The sequence below is a fragment of the Bombina bombina genome, chromosome 4 (assembly GCF_027579735.1).
Source record: "Bombina bombina isolate aBomBom1 chromosome 4, aBomBom1.pri, whole genome shotgun sequence".
Classification (NCBI taxonomy): domain Eukaryota; kingdom Metazoa; phylum Chordata; class Amphibia; order Anura; family Bombinatoridae; genus Bombina; species Bombina bombina.
Window position 1 is genome coordinate 638,981,127 of NC_069502.1, and position 25,015 is coordinate 639,006,141.

Genomic DNA, 25,015 nt, shown 5'->3' on the forward strand with positions numbered 1-25,015 from the left:
GAAAAATATCCCCTCTTTTTTTCCCCAGCTCTGGAGTATTCATTTACCAGGTTTTGTATAACATTCTTACAATTCATAATAAACTCTTACAGGATTTGCGCAGTAATTAACCTACTTTCATAATTTCCCTTATCTTGTTGGCCTCGCACAGGGAGATTATCCTATAGAGTCTATCTCAGACATAAACCTTTCGGCCTCACGTATGTTTTCAAAAAAATGTGTTTCATTTTTAATAACTATTTTAAGTTTAGCTGGATAGATTAGAGTTGCTCGGATCCCTTTCTGTATTAATTTTGTGCAAAGTGGTGCAAGTTCTCGCCTTTTTAAGGAGGTTTCGGCTGAGAAATCCTGAAATAGAAGGATATTGGCTCCAACTATACTAATGGGTTGTTTTTTCCTGTATTGTTGAAGAATATTGACTTTGTCTAGGTAATTCAGGAAGCGCACTATAACTGGTCTGGGTTTATTTTTAAGTTTGTTGTCAGGTGGGGGTGGGCCTATCCTGTGTGCTCTTTCCACTATTAATTGCGTGGTAGGTAGTTCAAGTAGTTGGGCTAGATTTTCTGTTATGAAAAGTGTCAAATTTTCATATTTCTTCCCCTCAGGTATGCCAATAATTCTAACATTATTCCTACGGGATCGATTCTCTAAATCTTCCAGTCTTACTTGCAACTTTTGAATCTTTGTTCCTGTATCTTCTAAATTGGAGGTCTGTGTATTAGTGAGGTCTTCAAGGTCCGAGACCCTTTGTTCCACCTCCTGGAGTCTGTTGGAAAATTGTCTAACTTCTAAAGTTAACAAAGTAATTTCCTGTTTTATTTCAGTTTTCAAGGAGTCAAATTTTGGGGTCAGAGCTTCAGAAATATTTGCAGCTAGATTTTCCATATTAATTGCCTCACTTGCTGAGGTTACCTTAGGGGTTGAGGGATGCATATCTAAAGTTATGTCTAGAGTTCCTTTAGATTTCTTATCCTTATGTCTACTCGCCATGTTTGAAGGAGGAGTTTTGTTAAGAAATGTATCCATATACTGGATGCGTGAGTAAGGGATCTTCACCCAAAATAAGAGTGGTCCCAAAAAAGAAGGTGATTGTGAATAATAATTAATGTAAGTTTGTGCTTTAAAAATATGATGGTTGTGAAAATTTAAAGTGATTTAAGGGGCGAACCCAAGAATTGGGGGGGAAGAGGAAAAAAAAAAAAAAAAGGGGGGGAATTGTGCTTGTGCGTATCTTGTGAAGGGAAAAGGAAAGAAAAAAAGTGAGTGGATTTTATTTAAAGTTGTAAATCAAACAATGGCGGTAATTAGCCCTGTTCTCTAGCTAAAGAAAAAAGGAGAAGACAAGGAAGTTATTAAGTTGTAAAAAGGTATCTATTCCTGGATTCTCTATATCCCCTATTAAAAATTCATTCGACTTATGTTAGTTATTCTGTGCTATGTGTTATTTTGTGGCTTAGGACTGTTTTACAACAAGTTAAATGCTAACTTAAATTGAGAGGGGGCACCCTGTCATGGGATGTATCAGATATCCTGTAAAGGAAGTGCTAAATGGCCAATTACTGTAATTATAAAAGCCTCAAGAGAGAAAGATAGTGTAGCTATACTAGTCTAAGACTATATAGTCTATATATTAGCGAAAAAATGTACACCTAAGAGAAAGACAAGATATAATAATATATAACACAATGCCTGTATACCTCCTAAGATTAAGAAAAATAAGTAATTGGTAGCAAGCAAGCAAAATACAATAGTAGACAGGTAGTTCAATCTCTAAAAAACTAGATTCATAATGATGTGTAAATTGTTGAATCCAGTGCCCTGTGTAGGAAGCTTGTAGAAGAAGGCAAGTATATAACCTGCTTCTGATGATATTGAAATCAGAAAACAGATTATAGATACAGTTCTATAAACAAGTAAAAAATCAGTCCAATACTTTATGGTATATTTGTCAGCGGGAAAAACAAGAGGTCCTGCTGTTTATTGCGAGAAGACAAGGAAGTAAGGGATATTCCTTTTAGGGATTTCTCCAGATTTATTTTGTAATACAGTTCTTTTTAATCAGGCTCACAGTGAATTATAAGTTCATCATCTGTATGCAGGTTTGTTACAGATTTGTAACCAAGTAGCAACTCCGTTTGTTTAGCTTTGTGATCTTGTTTTTTACTGTTCAATTCGCTCTTATACTAAAATGTATCAAGGCAGGCAGTTTTATGTTTCCTTTATAAGATATTTTGTTTATTATATGAGCTATGCCTCTTGTTGTATCTATTTTATTGTCCTTACAAGAGAGCTAGAAAAATAATTGAGCATATGTGTATTTACAAACAGAAAGACTGTGAATTCAAGTAGCTTTGTTTGTACTCACCTGCCTCACCCGTGGTGGTGCCTTTGAAGTAATCAGGTCTCACAGGTTGTTTTTAGTTTATGGTCATCCCTTCTCGCAGGAGAACAGGAGAGAAGGAGATAGCAGTGCTTAGCCTTATAAGCCTTTTTCCTCTTTTCTCCTTTCTCCCTTTCTCTCCTTAGCAGCCCAACCTGATGCAAGGCCCTTTGGATATAGCAAGATTGGTTTTTCCTACTTTACCTCCTCCCGCACAGCTCTAGCGGGATAGGAGGAAGTCAGACAACCGGTTCTGTGTTAATCTCTCAGCCGAGCTTGGTGATGTGCAGTAGTGATCTTACCGGGCTTTGCAGATTCTGGTGACAGCGTGTAGCTCCAAACACTCCCAGCACAGCAAAAGCCTTCTGTCCTCCTCCTCCCGCGCAGTACCGGTGGGGGAGGGGGGTCTAATGATCACTTCAGTGCTGGTCTTCTCGTCCGTTTCAGTGTTATCGTGGCCGGTCACTCCTACAAGCTCCCGGTTCCTAGTGTGAGGGTCCTAGCACATTCGGCACTCGCTAACAGGTCAGCCCAGGTCCACCATCTCCCGTGCAGAACCGGTGGGGGAGGAGGGAGTGCACTCACATCTGAGTCGATCTCATGCGGGCCATGGATGGTTCTTCATCTTTTCCAGCAGAAAGGTCAGCTGTTCACACTGGGTGGGGAGGCAGGGTGAGTCAAGCTGGGCGTCCGAGGTGTAAGTGGCTGTGTTGGTGAACTAAATGTAAGACCACAACACGGGTTTAGTAGCTGTTTCTTCTTGCAAGGATCAGATCCCAAAAGAGAAAATATTTCAGTAGGAAAGTGGGTTAATAGTCAGTTTTCAACCATTTCCTATTGTTAATAAGTTTGAGTCCAATTTTAAATATTTCAAGCTTTCCAGGCTAGGGAATAAAGAACAGTGGTATGTAGTTCCACTGTGTGTTCCGGTGGCGTGTGTGCCTTGCCGTCCAGGTAGCTGCCCCAGGTATCGGGGGTTGGCGCGTGGAAACTCCGCCAGGTGCTCTTGGGACTGGAGGACAAACTCTCAGCAACCTGTGCTAAGCTCCTCCTCCGGAACTCCTTCAAGAGCATGCAATTTTCTACAGCATGTAATTTTAAACAACTTTCCAATTTACTTCCCTAGAGCATGTAATTTTAAGCAACTTTCTAATTTACTCCTATTATCAATTTTTCAAATAAAGATACCAAGAGAATGAAGAAAAAATGATAATAGGAGTAAATTAGAAAGATGCTTAAAATAACATGCTCTATCTGAATCATGAAAGAAAGAAAAAATTGGGCTCAACAAACAAAAAGGGACATAAAAGTTCAAGAAGAAAAAGCTATAATGTGTTAGAACATTTTATTATTACACTATTTCTTACATATAATTATGATCATGATGATGTAAAGCACTCAGCTCGGATGAGATGATGTAAAATAATCCTACAGCACTGACTGCGTGATCCCTCAAAATATTATACAAAGGCAGTTATTGCTATACATTACTAAAGGGTGTATCCAGCATTTCAGTATGTGAAAGAGAGACAAACCCAGTTGAATATAGCACTGCGTGACATGACAGTTTTGTTACACTTTGTGCACTGTATTTTATATTACTTTACACTTTATGTTTTGTCCTTTAAGTTTTATTATATTTAATATTTGAAATTTCTATTCTGTATTTTAATGCATTTAGATTTTGTAGACAACAGTGGATTTCGGTTTGAGATTTTACAAATTTTGATTATGTTTTAAATGTTTCTTTGTAACTTTAAGAAATGAAGATCATACTTTGTATGTTTCTGTTAATCATTTACAAATTACATTGCAGTTTGTATTTGCTCTATTTCAAAATAAAACTGACAGCTGCAGAAAGTAGGAGGGGCAGGGAAGCTCCCAGGGTATGTCTGAAGCTCTCTCAGAATTCTCATGATATTCTCTAAGCATTTTACACCTGCAGCTCTCACTGATTTATCTCGCCAACTGTATGTAGGTGATCAGAGTTAAGTCAAAAGAGTTTGACCAAAAATTATGCACAAATATAGCACTTCTGTTGTCCATCTAACAGGGAGGGTTGTTAGATGGACAACACGCTTTAACTTTTTAATGCAGTGAGACTCGATGCTAACCTTGGATTTAGATACATTTCTTTTTTAAGATATGAACTATGTGGCTCAATATGCAAATATACCTTATAATATATCCTAACAGAGCTATTTAAACCTAGGTGTATGTAACTAGTTATCTGTGGAATGATCTGCTGCATAGGGCAGGCATATATAAAACGGAACAATTAGAACCTAGGTGCATGTAAGCGGTTAAGTGTGTAACAATCTGCTGCATAGGGCAGATGTGTATATATAATTATATTATACCCCTATTTTTAATAGCTGAATATACAATAATTCAAATAACCTCTGGATCTGTGTTAATTTATACCGAGGCACCCACAGTATTAGACAACAATAGTGTGAAAAGTATATAACATTAACACTAAATTAACCTATAAAAAATCCAGCTACTCATTTATTAACTCCTATTATCATTGTTCTATGGGTCCCGCACAGTGTTGCATACTAATCATCAGTAATAAACACTTGCTCCGTTTGTTGCAATTTACTATGCAACAATATTACAATAATACCTAATACATATCAATAAATATGGATATTTGAGTGACTGAAGTTGTAGTTGCATAATCACAAAAAAATCTAATATTTATTTATCTGGAATTACCACCCAAGCAGTAATCATCCTGCTGCAGGCAGTCACAGTAGTATTAACCCTGTTAGAAATATATAGAACCTACAATGGATCAATAAAAACAGAATTTATGCTTACCTGATAAATTACTTTCTCCAAAGGTGTGTTCGGTCCACGGCGTCATCCTTACTTGTGGGATATTCTCTTCCCCAACAGGAAATGGCAAAGAGTCCCAGCAAAGCTGGCCATATAGTCCCTCCTAGGCTCCGCCCACCCCAGTCATTCGACCGACGGACAGGAGGAAATATATATAGGAGAAACCATATGGTACCGTGGTGACTGTAGTTAGAGAAAAAAATTCATCAGACCTGATTAAAAAACCAGGGCGGGCCGTGGACCGGACACACCGTTGGAGAAAGTAATTTATCAGGTAAGCATAAATTCTGTTTTCTCCAACATTGGTGTGTCCGGTCCACGGCGTCATCCTTACTTGTGGGAACCAATACCAAAGCTTTAGGACACGGATGAAGGGAGGGAGCAAATCAGGTTACCTAAACGGAAGGCACCACAGCTTGCAAAACCTTTCTCCCAAAAATAGCCTCCGAAGAAGCAAAAGTATCAAATTTGTAAAATTTGGCAAAAGTGTGCAGTGAAGACCAAGTCGCTGCCTTACATATCTGGTCAACAGAAGCCTCGTTCTTGAAGGCCCAAGTGGAAGCCACAGCCCTAGTGGAGTGAGCTGTGATTCTTTCAGGAGGCTGCCGTCCGGCAGTCTCATAAGCCAATCGGATAATGCTTTTAAGCCAAAAGGAAAGAGAGGTAGAAGTCGCTTTTTGACCTCTCCTTTTACCAGAATAAACAACAAACAAGGAAGATGTTTGTCTGAAAATTTTAGTAGCCTCTAAATAGAACTTTAGAGCACGGACAACGTCCAAATTGTGTAACAAACGTTCCTTCTTTGAAACTGGATTCGGACACAAAGAAGGTACAACTATCTCCTGGTTAATATTTTTGTTGGAAACAACTTTAGGAAGAAAACCAGGCTTAGTACGCAAAACCACCTTATCTGCATGGAACACCAGATAAGGAGGAGAACACTGCAGAGCAGATAACTCTGAAACTCTTCTAGCAGAAGAAATTGCAACCAAAAACAAAACTTTCCAAGATAGTAACTTAATATCTATGGAATGTAAGGGTTCAAACGGAACCCCTTGAAGAACTGAAAGAACTAGATTTAGACTCCAGGGAGGAGTCAAAGGTCTGTAAACAGGCTTGATCCTAACCAGAGCCTGAACAAATGCTTGAACATCTGGCACAGCTGCCAGTCTTTTGTGTAGTAAGACAGATAAAGCAGAGATCTGTCCCTTTAGAGAACTTGCAGATAATCCTTTCTCCAAACCTTCTTGAAGAAAGAATCTTAGGAATTTTTATCTTATTCCATGGGAATCCTTTGGATTCACACCAACAGATATATTTTTTCCATATTTTATGGTAAATTTTTCTAGTTACAGGTTTTCTGGCCTGAACCAGAGTATCTATCACAGAATCTGAAAACCCACGCTTTGATAGAATCAAGCGTTCAATCTCCAAGCCGTCAGTTGGAGGGAGACCAGATTTGGATGTTCGAATGGACCTTGAACAAGAAGGTCCTGTCTCAAAGGTAGCTTCCATGGTGGAGCCGATGACATATTCACCAGGTCTGCATACCAAGTCCTGCGTGGCCACGCAGGAGCTATCAAGATCACCGAGGCCCTCTCCTGATTGATCCTGGCTACCAGCCTGGGAATGAGAGGAAACGGTGGGAATACGTAAGCTAGGTTGAAAGTCCAAGGTGCTACTAGTGCATCTACTAGAGTCGCCTTGGGATCCCTGGATCTGGACCCGTAGCAAGGAACCTTGAAGTTCTGACGAGACGCCATCAGATCCATGTCTGGAATGCCCCATAATTGAGTTATTTGGGCAAAGATTTCCGGATGGAGTTCCCACTCCCACGGATGAAATGTCTGACGACTCAGAAAATCCGCTTCCCAATTTTCCACTCCTGGGATGTGGATCGCAGACAAGTGGCAGGAGTGATCCTCCGCCCATTGAATTATTTTGGTCACTTCTTTCATCGCCAGGGAACTCTTTGTTCCCCCTTGATGATTGATATAAGCAACAGTCGTCATGTTGTCTGATTGGAACCTTATGAATTTGGCCTTTGCTAGTTGAGGCCAAGCTCTGAGAGCATTGAATATCGCTCTCAGTTCCAGAATGTTTATCGGGAGAAGAGACTCTTCCCGAGACCATAGACCCTGAGCTTTCAGGGATTCCCAGACCGCACCCCAGCCCACTAGACTGGCGTCGGTCGTGACAATGACCCACTCTGGCCTGCGGAAGCTCATTCCCTGGGACAGATGGTCCAGGGTCAGCCACCAACGGAGTGAATCTCTGGTCTTTTGATCTACTTGAATCATTGGAGACAAGTCTGTATAATCCCCATTCCACTGTTTGAGCATGCACAGTTGTAATGGTCTTAGATGAATTCGTGCAAAAGGAACTATGTCCATTGTTGCAACCATCAATCCTATTACTTCCATGCACTGCGCTATGGAAGGACGAGGAACAGAATGAAGCACTTGACAAGAGCTTAGAAGTTTTGATTTTCTGACCTCTGTCAGAAAAATCCTCATTTCTAAGGAATCTATTATTGTTCCCAAGAAGGGAACTCTTGTTGACGGGGACAGAGAACTCTTTTCTTTGTTCACCTTCCATCCGTGAGATGTGAGAAAGGCTAGAACGATGTCCGTATGAGCCTTTGCTTTTGACAGGGACGACGCTTGTATTAGAATGTCGTCCAAGTAAGGTACTACTGCAATGCCCCTTGGTCTTAGAACCGCTAGAAGGGACCCTAGCACCTTTGTGAAAATCCTTGGAGCAGTGGCTAATCCGAATGGAAGAGCCACAAACTGGTAATGTTTGCCCAGAAAAGCGAACCTTAGGAACTGATGATGTTCTTTGTGGATAGGAATATGTAGGTACGCATCCTTTAGATCCACGGTAGTCATAAATTGACTTTCCTGGATGGTGGGTAGAATCATTCGAATAGTTTCCATTTTGAACGATGGTACCCTGAGAAATTTGTTTAGGATCTTCAAATCCAAAATTGGTCTGAACGTTCCCTCTTTTTTGGGAACTACGAACAGATTGGAATAAAATCCCATTCCTTGTTCCTTTATTGGAACTGGGTGTATCACTCCCATCTTTAACAGGTCTTCTACACAATGTAAGAATGCCTGTCTCTTTATCTGGTTTGAGGATAAGTGAGACTTGTGGAACCTTCCCCTTGGGGGTAGTTCCTTGAATTCCAGGAGATAACCTTGAGAAACTATTTCTAGCGCCCAAGGATCCTGAACATCTCTTGCCCAAGCCTGAGCAAAGAGAGAGAGTCTGCCCCCCACCAGATCCGGTCCCGGATCGGGGGCTACTCCTTCATGCTGTTTTGTTAGCAGTGGCAGGCTTCTTGGCCTGCTTACCCTTGTTCCAGCCTTGCATTGGTTTCCAGGCTGGTTTGGGTTGTGAGGCATTACCCTCTTGCTTAGAGGATGCAGAATTAGAGGCTGGTCCATTTCTGCGAAAGGGACGAAAATTAGGCTTATTTTTAGCCTTAAAAGACCTATCCTGTGGAAGGGCGTGGCCCTTTCCCCCAGTGATGTCTGAAATAATCTCTTTCAAATCAGGTCCAAATAAAGTTTTACCTTTGAAAGGAATGTTAAGCAATTTTGTCTTGGATGACACATCCGCTGACCAAGACTTTAGCCAAAGCGCTCTGCGAGCCACGATAGCAAACCCTGAATTTTTCGCCGCTAATTTTGCTAATTGCAAAGCGGCATCTAAAATAAAAGAGTTAGCCAATTTAAGTGCGTGAACTCTGTCCATAACCTCCTCATATGGAGTTTCTCTACTGAGCGACTTTTCTAGTTCCTCGAACCAGAACCACGCTGCCGTAGTGACAGGAACAATGCATGAAATTGGTTGTAGAAGGTAGCCTTGCTGTACAAAAATCTTTTTAAGCAAACCTTCCAATTTTTTATCCATAGGATCTTTGAAAGCACAACTATCTTCGATAGGAATAGTAGTGCGTTTGTTTAGAGTAGAAACTGCCCCCTCGACCTTGGGGACTGTCTGCCATAAGTCCTTTCTGGGGTCGACCATAGGAAATAATTTCTTAAATATAGGGGGAGGAACAAAAGGTATGCCAGGCTTTTCCCACTCTTTATTTACTATGTCCGCCACCCGCTTGGGTATAGGAAAAGCGTCGGGGGGCACCGGAACCTCTAGGAACCTGTCCATCTTGCATAATTTCTCTGGAATGACCAAATTGTCACAATCATCCAGAGTAGATAACACCTCCTTAAGCAGTGTGCGGAGATGTTCTAATTTAAATTTAAATGTCACAACATCAGGTTCAGCTTGATGAGAAATTTTTCCTGAATCTGAAATTTCTCCCTCAGACAAAACCTCCCTCATGGCCCCTTCAGATTGGTGTGAGGGTATGACAGAACAATTATCATCAGCGTCCTCTTGCTCTTCAGTGTTTAAAACAGAGCAATCACGCTTTCTCTGATAAGTAGGCATTTTGGATAAAAGATTTGCTATGGAGTTATCCATTACAGCCGTTAATTGTTGCATGGTAATAAGTATTGGCGCACTAGATGTACTAGGGGCCTCCTGCATGGGCAAAACTGGTGTAGACACAGTAGGAGATGATGTAGTATCATGTTTACTCCCCTCATTTGAGGAATCATCTTGGGCAATATCATTATCTGTGGCAGTACTGTCCTTACTTTGTTTGGACGCTATGGCACAATTATCACATAAATTTAAATGGGGAGACACATTGGCTTTCATAATATAGAACATAGCTTATCTGAAGGTACAGACATGTTAAACAGGCTTAAACTTGTCAACAAAGCACAAAAAACGTTTTAAAATAAAACCGTTACTGTCACTTTAAATTTCAAACAGAAAACATTTTATTACTGAATATGTGAAAAAGTATGAAGGAATCGTTCAAAAATTACCAAAATTTCACCACAGTGTCTTAAAGCCTTAAAAGTATTGCACACCAAATTTCAGAGCTTTAACCCTTAAAATAACGGAACCGGAGCCGTTTTTCAATTTAACCCCTATACAGTCCCAGATATAGTCTTTGCTAAGACCCAACCAAGCCCTGAGGGGAATACGATACCAAATGACGCCTTCTAAAAGCTTTTTCAGAGATTCTTAGATCCTCACACATGCATCTGCATGCCCTGCTCTCAAAAAACAACTGTGCATTAATGGCACGAAAATGAGGCTCAGTCTATGACTAGAAAGGCCCCCTGACTGAAAAAGGTGTCCAATACAGTGCCTGCCGTTTTATAAGCGTTCCCCAAGATTATAAATGCCAATTGTTAGCCTAAATCTGAATAATATGCCCAAATAAAGCAATCGATTTAGCCCATAAAAATGTCTACCAGTTTTTTAGCCCATAATAAGCCCTTTATTCTGTTTGTTTTGACTAAGAAAATGGCTTACCGGTCCCCATGAGGGGAAATGACAGCCTTCCAGCATTACACAGTCTTGTTAGAAATATGGCTAGTCATACCTTAAGCAGAAAAGTCTGCTAACTGTTTCCCCCAACTGAAGTTACTTCATCTCAACAGTCCTATGTGGAAACAGCAATCGATTTTAGTTACTGTCTGCTAAAATCATCTTCCTCTTACAAACAGAAATCTTCATCCTTTTCTGTTTCAGAGTAAATAGTACATACCAGCACTATTTTAAATAACAAACACTTGATAAAAGAATAAAAACTACATTTAAACACCAAAAAACTCTTAACCATCTCCGTGGAAATGTTGCCTGTGCAACGGCAAAGAGAATGACTGGGGTGGGCGGAGCCTAGGAGGGACTATATGGCCAGCTTTGCTGGGACTCTTTGCCATTTCCTGTTGGGGAAGAGAATATCCCACAAGTAAGGATGACGCCGTGGACCGGACACACCAATGTTGGAGAAAAGTGGATTTTTGTATCTACCAGCTTCTAATTCCATTGGAAGCTGTTTATAACATCCCACACCCAGAGATCTACTGGGGCAATAGGGGAATAATAAAATGCTGATTTATACATTTAGCAGCCCCCAATTTCTGCAGGCTTTTTCAATATTATACACTCATTCCATGAGAACAATACTAATCTGCTTACTGCAATTTACTTTGTAATAACTGCACAATATTGTCAAACAACTATATTCAGTTATTAACCCTTTATTGGAACAGACGTATCTCACTGACAACACAGGAAATAGATTGGCCCAGTGTTGACGGTCATTCCACTCATAGTACAAAAATATATACATACACCTTCAAATATACTACTTGGTAATACGCTATAGGTATTATTTGATCACCAACGATGCAAAAACATTATCTTAATAACACATCTGAGAATCTCATTTGTGTTTTTATCTTCACACATCTATTTTAAGTTAAGTAATAAAAGTTATATTTTAACTAGTGTGACCATATTGCCGCTTTAAAAAGGGACACATATGAAAAATACATATGTCAGGGTTCTTATACAAACCATTTATTTAAACAGACCTGAAAACAGCCCTGACATATGTATTTTTATATATGTCCCTTTTTAAAGCGGCAATATGGTCACCCTAATTTTAACTAAACACTAGCGACTAGATTTAGAGATTTGTCGGTAAAGACCGGCGTAGCTAGCGCTGCTTTTTTTCCCAGCGCACCCTTAAGACAACGCTGGTATTTAGAGTTGTCTGAGTGGCTGCATTAGGCTCAGAAAAGGGAGCGTTGAGCATAATTTAGCTCCACTTCAACCCTCAATACCAGCGTTGCTTATGGTAGCGGTAAGCTGGAAAAACGTGCTCGTGCATGATATCCCAATAGGAAACAATGGGGCTGAGCTGGCTGCAAAAAAACCTAACACCTGCAAAAAAGCAGCGTTCAGCTCCTAACGCAGCCCCATTGTTTCCTATGGGGAAACACTCTCTAAGTCTACACCTAACACCCTAACATGAACCCCGAGTCTAAACAACCCTAACTTTACACTTATTAACCCCTAATCTGCTGGCCCCTCTATCGCTGACACCTGCATTATACTATTAACCCCTAATCTACCGACCGGGACACCCACCGCCACCTACATTATCCCTATGAACCCCTAATCTGCTGCCCCTAACATCGCCAACACCTATATTATATTTATTACCCCCTAATCTGCCCCCCCCCCCAACGTCGCCGCCACCTTACCTACATTTATTAACCCCTAATCTGCCGACCGGACCTCGCCGCCACTATAATAAATGTATTAACCCCTAAACCACTGCACTCCTGCCTCACAAACACTAGAATAAATTTTATTAACTCCTAATCTGCCGCCACCTACATACAATTATTAACCCTCTTGTACTACTTTTTGTAAATATTTTAACTAGGTAGCTATTAAATAGTTATTAACTATTTAATAGCTATTGTACCTAGTTAAAATAAATAAAAAGTTGCCTGTAAAATAAATATAAATCCTATAATAGCTACAATGTAATTGTTATTTATATTGTAGCTATATTATGGTTTATTTTCTAGGTAAGTATTTAGTTTTAAATAGGATTAATTTATTTAATTATAGGAATATTATTTCGTTTAATTTAAATTATATTTATGTTAGGGGGTGTTAGGGTTAGGGATAGACTTAGGTTTAGGGGTTAATACATTTATTATAGTAGCGGCAACATTGCGGGCGGGAGATTAGGGGTTAATAATTGTATGTAGGTGGCGGCGATGTTAGGTAGTGCAGATTAGGGGTTAATAAAATATATTATAGTGTTTGCGAGGCGGGAGTGCAGAGGTTTAGGGGTTAATACATTTATTATAGTAACGGTGAGGTCCGGTCGGCAGATTAGGGGTTAATAAGCGTAGGTAGGTAGTGGCGACATTGGGGGGGAGGGGCAGATTAGGGGTTAATAAATATAATATAGGGGTCGGCGATGTTAGGGGCAGCAGATTAGGGGTTCATAGGGATAATGTAGGTGGCGGCGGTGTCCCGGTCGGCAGATTAGGGGTTAAAAAAATTTATTAGAGGGTTGGCGATGTGGGGGGGGGCCTCGGTTTAGGGGTACATAGGTAGTTTATGGGTGTTAGTGTACTTTTTAGCACAGTAGTTAGGAGCTTTATATTCCGGCGTTAGCCCATAAAGATCTTAACTACTGACTTTTTTTTGCGGCTGGAGTCTTGTCGGTAGAGGGTCTACCGCTCACTTGTTCCAAGACTCCAAATACCAGCGTTAGGCAAATCCCATTGAAAAGATAGGATACGCAATTGACGTAAGGGGATCTGCGTTAGCCTGGAGTGGCGGAAAGAAAGTGAGAGGTAGACCCTTTCCTGGCTGACTCTAAATACCAGCGGGTGACCAAAAGCAGCGTTAGGACCCCTTAACGCTGCTTTTGACGGCTAACGCAGAACTCTAAATCTAGCCGTAGGTTTTCTACCCCTTGCACAATGATGTATTCAACATAAGGGGAGACAGAAGTGCTATATATGTGCATACTTTTTGGTCAAACTTTGTATATGCACGAGCACTCTAGCCTGAATACACACTACAATATAAACTATATAGGGCATCCCCACATTATCTGTGTAGTGCTATTGCAACCCATTGTTTGTGTATGTAGGTGATGCTTGCTCAAAAAACACTGATTTAACAAATGTCTTAACTATAATTTAATTCCAAGATGGAGAATTTGTGATTGTCAGGCTCTAAGTGTTAACCCCTGCAAGAGCCAAATAGGCACCAATCAGCAGCTAATTCCAAGTAGCGCATTGCTGCTCCTGAGCCTACCTAGGTATGTTTTCTAACAAAGGATACCAAGAGATCAAACTGAAGCCTCTTAAAATTGCATTATCAAGCCAAACTATGCAAGTTTAATTTTGACTTTCATGCTTAGGCAAAAAATATTTCACATACCTAAATGCTGCTCTTTACATACATCACAGAAATCTTTGATCAAAAATAATTATGAAGTCTTAGAAATTTAGAAATATATTTAAATAACACAAATCTTTAATTAAATAAGCCATTTCTGTAGGATTTATAATATACATGCTTAATTGTGCATTGCAAAACAACTTTGCAATATACTTGAAATGATTTACTTTGCCCCTTTTCCTGTAATTTGAGTCTGAAAATTGTGGATTTTACAGTCCTGAAAACTGAACGTTTACATGGTAGGCTTCATAGGCCTAACCTTGTCACATATCTGTCTGTACTTTGCTGTTTCTTATCTTAGCAGTTCTATATATAACAATATTTGTTAACACAATAACAGTGGCAAAGCCATTTCTTCCCCATGGCGCAAGTCTGAATTTGCTTCTCCAAGTAAGTGGTGAGTGGAGTTTGACCATTGAAAAATGATTGCAGCAAACAAGGTATTAATCTGTTCTAATAATGTTCAGACTTTGCTATTTGCTAATCTATTGAAAGACTGCAGACAAAACATATGCCTACTTACAAGATGTTTACTGTCCCTTTAACAACAAGGATTTTGCATTGAATGATTACTTAGGTGGCTGTACAAGTTCGGGGCATTGTATCTGACTAGCTTCCTCTTTTTTGGAGTTTATTTTTTATGACATTTGTTTAAACTAATTAGATTTCTTTTAGAATGTGCAGCTCTCTATATTTTTGCTTGTTAGGAGTGAGTCTTTGAGCCGGCTCCTCTTCCAGGAGGATTAGAGAGGGATAACGAGACATCCTCTGTGCAGGACATTTTGAGGATTACAAATGCAAGCTGCCTTTTTGTATCACTACACAAAACAGTTTAGAAGCAGCAAGTGTAAAAGATTTAAAGCGACATGAAAGTCAAAATTAAACTCTCATGGTTCTGAGAGAACAGGCACTTTTAAGAGATGTTTAAATTTACTTATATTATCAGATTCACTCTTGATGGCTACATATATGCCTTGTTTCATTGGCTCTCTAGATGTGTTCAACTAGGTCTCAGTAATGCATTACTGCTCTGAAGTGGTTCTCAACTTATGTGTTTAACCGCTATAGTAATAGTGCAATAACAAAATGCTCTAGCACATTATATTTCATTACAATTTTCCATATGTTTATTAGTTTTTTCTTTTGCATATATCACACAATAGTTTACTTACTTGGAGGAAAAAGAAATCCATATTTTAAGTTTGTCTGACTATGGTAATACTGACATCTCTGACTGTAATCAGAAGGGACTCTGGGATCTGCAAATATACAAGACGATCTATTTTCCGCATCTGTAGAAGCCTATTAATAAAAAAATAAAAAAAATGTTCAGTGCTTTAAAACACCAGTGTGTGTGTTCAAATTATATACATAGACACACACACACACACACATATATATATATATATCTATATATATATATATATATATATATATATATATTATATATATTATATATATATATATATATATATATATATATATATTATATATATATATTATATATATTAGTACAATTATTTGGGCTGTAGGACAGTCTATATTATTATTATTTTCACAATAGAAAGCATGCATTTTATAAAATAACAAATGACCATACAACTAATAGTTCTAGGAATTCTGGTGTGACTTTTCCAGTTTTAAAATCAACATCAGTAATGAAAAAAAACCAAATGTTATGCAATATTCATAATAAATTAAAATAAATCAATCAATTTGTTTATACAATCCAGGCCCACTTTATACACACATGGAAGTACAAAACGTTTTACTACAGATTTAATATAGTGCAGAACTATTTTTAAACAAGATTCTTATATTTTGTCTGGTTTTTCACTGGTAGATTTTATTCTCTTTGGGAAAGGGGCTTTTAAGCAGAATCTCCTATGATACTTATTATACTAAAAAAAAATGTTAAATTATATTTTTATCCCAATAACAAGGTTTTGTTAGACCAATATTCACCAATAACAGAAACTTAACCTTGCGCAAGTCATTTTGCTCCCAATTATAAAATTATTTATCTTATTACATAAAACAGTCATGACAGCCCAAAACTATTGCATCAATCTTTATGAAAGGGAAATCTTATATAGTTGATTTATACTTTTTACAAATTAAAATGAAAATGCACAAAATCTATTCACAAACAGAGAACTGTAAAACTTAAGGGACATGATCCCCAAATGTTGAAGCACTTGAAAATGATGCAGCATATTTGTAAAAAACTAGAAAAATTACTTAAACGTATCTATGTAAAAAAGGAAGATATTTTAACTCAAAATTTCCTGCAGCTGCATACTATTGTAAAAGGGACTTTAAGCATCCATTCAGGATGCTAGTCCCGGTACTTGCAAGAAAGCGTGAATATGACGTGCACACACAGTCGTGTTATTTCCCTCCTCAGTTTCAGGAAGTTTACTATGCAATCTGACAAGAGTTCAGTGAAACCTCATGAGATCACAGTAAAGTTTAATGTGATTTATCATATGGGTATTGTGTCCCATTAAAAATTTAGGTCAACAGAGATGATATGCTCACAATTTAAAATGGACAATAAAGTAAAATTAATTTTTCATGATTTAGATTAGAGTACCTAATTTGCTTCATTCTCTTGATATTCTTTGTAGAAAAGCATACCTAGGTAGGCTCAGGAACAGCAGTTCACTACTGGGAGCTAGTTGCTGATTGGTGGCTACACATATATGCTACTTGTCATTGGCTCACCCATTATGTTTATCTAGCACCCAGTTGTACACTGCTGCTCCTTTAAAAAATGATACCAAGAAAAGTAAACTGTAAAGTTGTTTACTATTGTATTTTCTATCTAATTTTGGGTTTCATGTCCCATTAAAATATGCAAAAATTATACATGTATAAACATGTCTACATTTTGCTGCAACATCTGGGCCAGATTACAAGTGGCACGCTTGGAAGTAAACTTAACAGCGCAGGTTAGCACATGTATTACAAGTTGAAAGTAAATTGATTGTGCGCAAGTGAAACCTGGCACGTGCTAACTTCAGGACTTTGAATATCAAACCAATGCCTAGATTACGAGTTTTGTGTTATGAGGGGTGCGGTACTAACTTGCAGTTTTTTCTCACCGCTCACTTTCCTACTGCGCTGGTATTACGGGTTTTTATCAACCCGGCGTTAACAGGCAAGAAGTGAGCGTAGAGCAAAATTGTGCTCCATACCGCACTCCATTACCAGCGCTGCTTAAGTGAGCGGTGAGCTGGTTGTACGTGCTCGTGCATGATTTCCCCATAGACATCAATGGGGAGAGCCGGCTGAGAAAAAGTCTAACACCTGCAAAAAAGCAGCGTAAAGCTCAGTAATGCAGCCCCATTGATTCCTATGGGCAAACAAAAGTTATGTTTACACCTAACACCGTAACATGAACCTTGAGTCTAAACACCCCTAATCTTACACTTATTAACCACTAATCTGCCGCCCCCGACATCGCTGACACCTACATTATATTTATTAACCCCTAATCTGCCGCTCCAGACATTGCCGCCACCTACATTATATTTATTAACCCCTAATCTGCCTAACTATTTAATAACTACCTAGCTAAAATAAATACAAATTGACCTGTAAAATAAAACCTAACCTAAGTTACACTAACACCTAACACTACACTACAATTAAATAACTTACCTAAATTAAATACAATTAAATAATTAAATACAATTAGCTAAATTACAAAAAAAAACACTAAATTACAGAAAATAAAAAACAAATTACAAAATATTTAAACTAATAACACCTAATCTAAGAGCCCTATCAAAATAAAAAAAAGCCCCCCCCAAAATAAAAAAAAACCCTAGCCTAAACTAAACTATCAATAGCCCTTAAAGGGCCTTTTGTGGGGCATTGCCCCAAAGAAATCAGCTCTTTTACCTGAAAAAAAAATACAAACAACCGCCCCAAAAGTAAAACCCACAACCCACACAACCAACCCCCCAAATAAAACCCCTAACTAAAAAACCTAAGCTCCCCATTGACCTGAAAAGGGCATTTGGATTGGTATTGCCCTTAAAAGCGCATTTAGCTCTATTGCTGCCCAAAGCCGTAACCTAAAAATAAAACCCACCCAATACACCCTTAAAAAATCCTTACACTAACCACCGAAGATTAGCTCTACTGGGAGAAGTCTTCATCCAAGCGGCAAGATCTCCTCAACGAAGCCGGTAGAAGTGGTCCTCCAGACAGGCAGAAGTCTTCATCCAGACGGCATCTTCTATCTTCATCCTTCCGACCCGGAGCTGCTCCATCTTCAAGACATCCGGCGCGGAGCATCCTCTTCAATCGACGGATTCTTCGTAATGAATGTACCTTTAAGTGAAAACATCCAAAATGGTGTCCCTTAGATTACGATTGGCTGATAGAATTCTATCAGCCAATCAGAATTAAGGTAGAAAAAAATCCTACTGGCTGATGCAATCAGCCAAATAGGATTGTACTTCAATCCTATGGCTGATCCAATCAGCCAATAGGATTGAGCTCACATCCTATTGGCTGATTGGAACAGCCAATAGAATGCCAGCTCAATCCTAATGGCTGATTTGATCAGCCAATAGTATTTTTTCTACCTTAATTCTGATTGGCTGATAGAATTCTATCAGACAATCGAAATCTAAGGGACGCCATCACTTAAAGAAACATTCATTCCGAAGAAGCCGTCGATTGAAGAGGATGCTCCGCGCCGGATGTCTTGAAGATGGAGCCGCTACGTGTCGGAAGGCTGAAGATAGAAGATGCCGTCTGGATGAAGACTTCTGCACGTCTGGAGGACCACTTCTGTCGACTTCGTTGAGGACATCTTGCCGCTTGGATAAAGACTTCTCCCGGTAAGTGAATCTTTGGGGGTTAGTGTTAGGATTTTTTAAGGTTGTATTGGGTGGGGTTTTTTTTTTAGGTTAGGGCTTTGGGCAGCAATAGAGCTAAATGCCCTTTTAAGGGCAATGCCCATCCAAATGCCCTTTTCAGGGCAATGGGGAGCTTAGTTTTTTTTAGGGTTTTATTTGGGGGGTTGGTTGTGTTGGGTTGTACTGTTGGGGGGGTTGTATTTTTTTCAGGTAAAAGAGCTGATTTCTTTGGGGCAATGCCCCGCAAAAGGCCCTTTTAAGGGCTATTGATAGTTTAGTTTAGGCTAGGGTTTTTTTTTATTTTGGGGGGGCTTTTTTTATTTTGATAGGGCTCTTAGATTAGGTGTGATTAGTTTAAATAATTTCTTGTAATTTGTTTTTTATTTTCTGTAATTTAGTGGGGGTTTTTTTAATTTAGCTAATTGTATTTAATTTATTTAATTGTATTTAATTTAGGTAAGCTATTTAATTGTAGTGTAGTGTTAGGTGTTAGGGTAACTTAGGTTAGGTTTTATTTTACAGGTCAATTTGTATTTATTTTAGCTAGGTAGTTAGTAAATAGTTAATAACTATTTAGTAACTATTCTACCTAGTTAAAATAAATACAAACTTGCCTGTAATATAAAAAATAAACCCTAAGATAGCTACAATGTAACTATTAGTTATATTGTAGCTAGCTTAGGGTTTATTTTATAGGTAAGTATTTAGTTTTAAATAGGAATAATTTAGTTAATGATATTAATTTTATTTAGATTTATTTTAATTATATTTAAGTTAGGGGGTGTTAGGGTTAGACTTAGGTTTAAAGGGTTAATAAATTTAGAATAGTGGCGGCGACGTTGGGGACAGCAGATAAGGGGTTAATAAGTATAATGTAGGTGGTGGCGATGTTAGGGGCGGCAGATTAGGGGTTAATAATATTTAACTAGTGTTTGCGAAGGCGGGAGTTGTGGCGGTTTAGGGGTTAATATGTTTATTCTAGTGGCGGCGATGTCCGGAGCGGCAGATTAGGGGTTAATATTTTATTATAGTGTTTGCGATGCGGGAGGGCCTCGGTTTAGGGGTTAATAGGTAGTTTATGGGTGTTAGTGTACTTTTTAGCACTTTAGTTATGAGTTTTATGCTACAGCTTTGTAGCGTAAAACTCATAACTACTGACTTTAAAATGCGTTAGGAATCTTGGCGGTAGAGGGTGTATCGCTCACTTTTTGGCCTCCCAGGACAAACTCGTAATACCGGCGCTATGGAAGTCCCATAGAATAAAGCCTTTACGAAATTTATGTAAGTTGATTTGCGGTAAGGCCAAAAAAGTGTGTGGTACACCTATACCTGCAAGACTCGTAATATCAGCGGGCGTAAAAAAGCAGCGTTAGGACCTGTTAACGTTGCTTTTTTACCTTAACGCACAACTCATAATCTAGCCGCAAGTTTTTTCCTCCCCATAGACTACAATGGAGCCTGCTTTTAAAAAAACAATCACATTGCTTGAGTGCTAACCTGACACAGCGTACACACACACACATTTTATATACTATATATATATATATATATATATATATATATATATATAAATAAATATATATATATATATATATATATATAAATATGTATACGCCCACACACAAGCACATATATTATAGCCCTTTCCAGTGAAACACCTTTTCATATAGCATATACCTTTTAACCCTTATAAAAAAATGATTAATATATACATATATATGAATATTTTTTTTATAAGATACTGTATATATGAGTGTAACATTTTATTGTAATGGATTTAAGCTGTGTTTGCAGCACATTTTTAACTCTTACTCTTTATGCTAGGTCTCCACTCCACAGGTCTAACCCGGTAAGCTCAAATTCAGATTGCGATTAAGCCAACGCTTTTTCAATTTATACGTGCAATAAGCGTGTCAGCTAACAATAGCACGCTACTTGTAATCTGGCTCTATATATTTATTTTTACAGGGAGACTAAATTATGCATGTGGCCCATTCACCCATTTCTTTTAATGAATTATTTTCTCAGTGTTTGAATAATTTGTGCTTCCTCAACATTCAGAATGTGTATCAGGATAAACGAATAAGACCATATAATGTTAGTTTATTCAGAGCAATCAGAGATTAAATGTATACCCTGTAAAAATCATGTTGTGTGTGTAACAAAAGCACCAATCTTTTGTATGAAGGAGAAAGTTAAAGGCTGAAGAAGTCTTAATATCTTAAAATATTGCTCTTAGTCATGCAAAATACATTTGTTATTAGTCTAAATAAAAACTTCTAAAATTCTTAAACTAGAATTCTAAAGTATGACAATCATTGTTTAGGACTAATGTTATTTTTAGTCGTAATAACATCCATGGCCGATCTATCAATGCTAGATTACATATTGAAACTTTTTTTTTATAAAACCAGACTAAAACATATTTAATAGACTGTTCATATGGACAGAACAAATTGTCTCAGCTTCAGTCCATCCAGTTTTACTGGACCTAAGTTTTACAGATGCACCGAAATAGGAACACACGATTACACTAAATCACTGGTTTTCAAACCTGTCCTCGGGCCTCCCTAACAGGCCAGGTTTTCAGGATTACCTTGGATGAGAGCAGGTAAAATAAACATGTTTACTAATCAGCTGATTATTTCACCTGTGCTCTAGTTCAGATATCCTCAAAATGTGGCCTGCTGGGGAGGCTTGAGGACAGGTTTGAAAACTAGTGCACTAAATCCTTCAAACAACCATCAGGGAGCCATGGATCTTTAATCTAGGTTGATCATCACAGTTGACCCACCACCCTGCCCTTCCACAGACCAGCCCTAACCTCTTTTCCTCTCCTGGGCTCCTGCACCACTTTCACGCTAGTTTGTGATTTATCTTAGATATACATGGTGAATAGAATTAATGGGGACATTCCATTGCTTATCACTAGGAACTAGTATTTATATTAGTGGTGGAGAGGAATGAAGGAAATGGATCTTGAATATCAGACTATGCACCATAGTATAAGTTCACAATACCACAGTTTGTGAAGAAGACATTTTAGTCATTTGCTCTGTTAATGCATATTGGAGGGAAGTTGGCCAACCTAAAACTTATTAAATATACTGCAATTCTGTTATTTCCTTTTGTTATCTGTTGGTACATGGATATTGTAAGTATGTATTAGTTGATATGTATTAGTATGCAAACTCTAAAAAACAAACACAATAAATATATATATATATATATATATATATATATATATACTTCTTTAATAAAGATGAAAATAAGCTATTGTAAAAACTTACATTTTTTCCAACAGTATATGACGTCCACAGTGGCATATGTGTATTGTAGCTGTATCCGCTAATATATTGATTATGGTACAAGATACAGTAGTTGTTCTTTTGTAAAACTACCGGCCTTCCAAATGGTATGTTCTGTATCTCTGAGTAAGATTCTAAAAGACATACAACCAAAGAAAATTGAATGATGTGGTGAATGTTAGAAATAATAAACCAATAAATTAAGTTTATATTTTTATAAAGAGAATAGTTTTGATGAGTACTGAATAAAATAGGAACGTGACTTGATCAAGGAATTACATTTTTGCTAGTTCTATATTTCAAGCTAGCTTTAAAGTGATTCAGTGTAACTGTAAAAAGCAGACAAGAAAATATCACCTGAACATCTCTATGTAAAAAAGGCAGATATTTTAAATCAAAATTTCACAATAGTAAGTTCTCAGTGAACAATTAACCTTCAGCTACTGTCCAGCTGCAGGTTGAAAAAAAACCCAAAAAATCAGCAGTGTGGACATCATACTTTGTTTCACAGTGATCTCATGAGATTTTACTGAAATCACGTGAGATTTCATTGTAAACTTCCTTAAAGGGACAGTCAGCACCAGATTTTTTGTTGTTTTAAAAGATAGATAATTCCTTTCATTACCCATTCCCCAGTTTTGCATTACCAACACTGTTATATAATATTACTTTTTTACCTCTGTGATTAACTTGTATCTAAGTATAAACACAGCCCCCTGATCACATGACATTTTATTTATATCGATTGACTATTTTAGCCAATTAGTGCAGTGTCTGCCACAATCCACAGATGTGGTCACAATGTTTTGGAACAAAAAAAGAGATCACAATGTTATCTATATGGTTTACATGAACTAGCTCTCCCCTGTTGTGATAAGCAAATAAAAAACATGTGATAAGAGGCGGCCTTCAAGGGCTTAGAAATTATTCATATGAGCCTTCCTAGGTTTAGGTTTCAACTAAGAATGCCAAGAGAACAAAAGCAAAAATTGGTGATAAAAGTAAATTGTAAAGTTGTTTAAGATTACATGCCCTATTTGAAGCATGAAAGTTTTCTTTTGGACTTGACTGTCCCTTTAGACTGTCCCTTTAAACTGAACAGGGAAATAACATGAAAGTGTCTGCACAATGCGAGATGCATGCTCCTTTACAAGTCCCGGGACTATCATCCTGATTAGCTGTTGAAAATCCCTTTACAATGAAATGTAGCTACAGAGGAAATTTAGAGGTAAAATATATTCCTTTTTTACATAGAAATCATACGGCTAGATTTAGAGTTTTGCGTTAGCTGTCAAAAGCAGCGTTAAGGGGTCCTAACGCTGCTTTTGGCCGCCCGCTGGTATTTAGAGTCAGCCAGGAAAGGGTCTAACGCACACTTCCCTACCGCGATTCCAGGCTACCGCAGTTCCCCAATTGTGTATCCTATCTTTTCAATGGGATCTGCCTCACGCTGGTATTTGGAGTCTTTGGAGAAGTGAGCGGTAGACCCTCTACAGGCAAAAAAAAAGTCAGTAGTTAAGAGCTTTATGGGCTAACGCCGGAATATAAAGCTCATAACTACTGTGCTCTAAAGTACACTAACACCCATAAACTACCTATGTACCCCTAAACCGAGGCCCCCCCACATCGCCGCCACTCTAATACATTTTTTTAACCCCTAATCTGCCGACCGGCACAGGACATTGCCGCCACCTACGTTATACTTATGAACCCCTAATCTGCTGCCCCCTAAAATCGCCGACCCCTATATTATATTTATTAACCCCTAATCTGCCCCCCCCAACTTCACCGCCACCTTACCTACACTTATTAACCCCTAATCTGCCGACGGACTCGCCGCCACTATAATAAATGTATTAACCCCTAAACCGCCGCACTCCCGCCTCAACAAACACTAGAATAAATAGTATTAACCCCTAATCTGCCCTCCCTAATCATCGCCACCACCCCTACCTACAATTATTAAACCCCTAATCTCCCGCCCGCACCGTCACCCGCTACTATAATAAAGTTATTAACCCTTAAACATAATAATATTCCTAAAATTAACTAATTTATTCCTATTTAAAACTAAATACTTACCTATAAAATAAACCCTAATATAGCTACAATATAATTAATAATTACATTGTAGCTATTTTTAGGATTTATTTTTATTTTACAGGCAACTTTGTATTATTTTAACTAGGTACAAAATAAGGTTAGGTGGCGGCGATGTTAGGGAGGAAAGATTAGGGGTTAATACTATTTATTATAGTGGTTTGTGCGAGGCGGGAGGAGTGCGGCGGTTTAGGGGTGTAATACATTTATTATAGTGTCGGCGGAGGTCAGGTCGGGGTAGATTAGGGGTTAATAAATGTAGGCAAGGTCGGCGGCGACGTTGGGGGGGGCAGATTAGGGGTAATAAATATAATATAGGTTGTCGGCGATGTTAGGGGCAGCAGATTAGGGGTTCATAGCTATAATGTAGGTTGCAGCGGTGTCCGGAGCGGCAGATTAGGGGTTAAATAGTATAATGCAGGTGTCAGCGATAGCGGGGGGCGGCAGATTAGGGGTTAATAAGTGTAAGGTTAGGGGTGTTTAGACTCGGGGTTCATGTTAGGGTGTTAGGTGCAGACTTAGAGAGTGTTTCCCCATAGGAAAGAATGGGGCTGCGTTAGGAGCTGAATGCTGCTTTTTTGCAGGTGTTAGGTTTTTTTTCAGCCAGCTCAGCCCCACTGTTTCCTATG

The 25,015-nt window shown here is 38.4% G+C and overlaps 1 protein-coding gene across 1 annotated transcript in view; it reads right to left on the reverse strand.

Moving 5' to 3' along the window:
* Nucleotides 1–25,015, reverse strand: part of ENPP1 (ectonucleotide pyrophosphatase/phosphodiesterase 1) — a 309,412-nt gene that overhangs the window by 35,567 nt on the left and 248,830 nt on the right. The window contains 2 exon segments of the mRNA XM_053710676.1: nt 15,274–15,403; nt 22,269–22,420. Of these exon segments, the coding sequence (XP_053566651.1) occupies nt 15,274–15,403; nt 22,269–22,420 (282 nt within the window).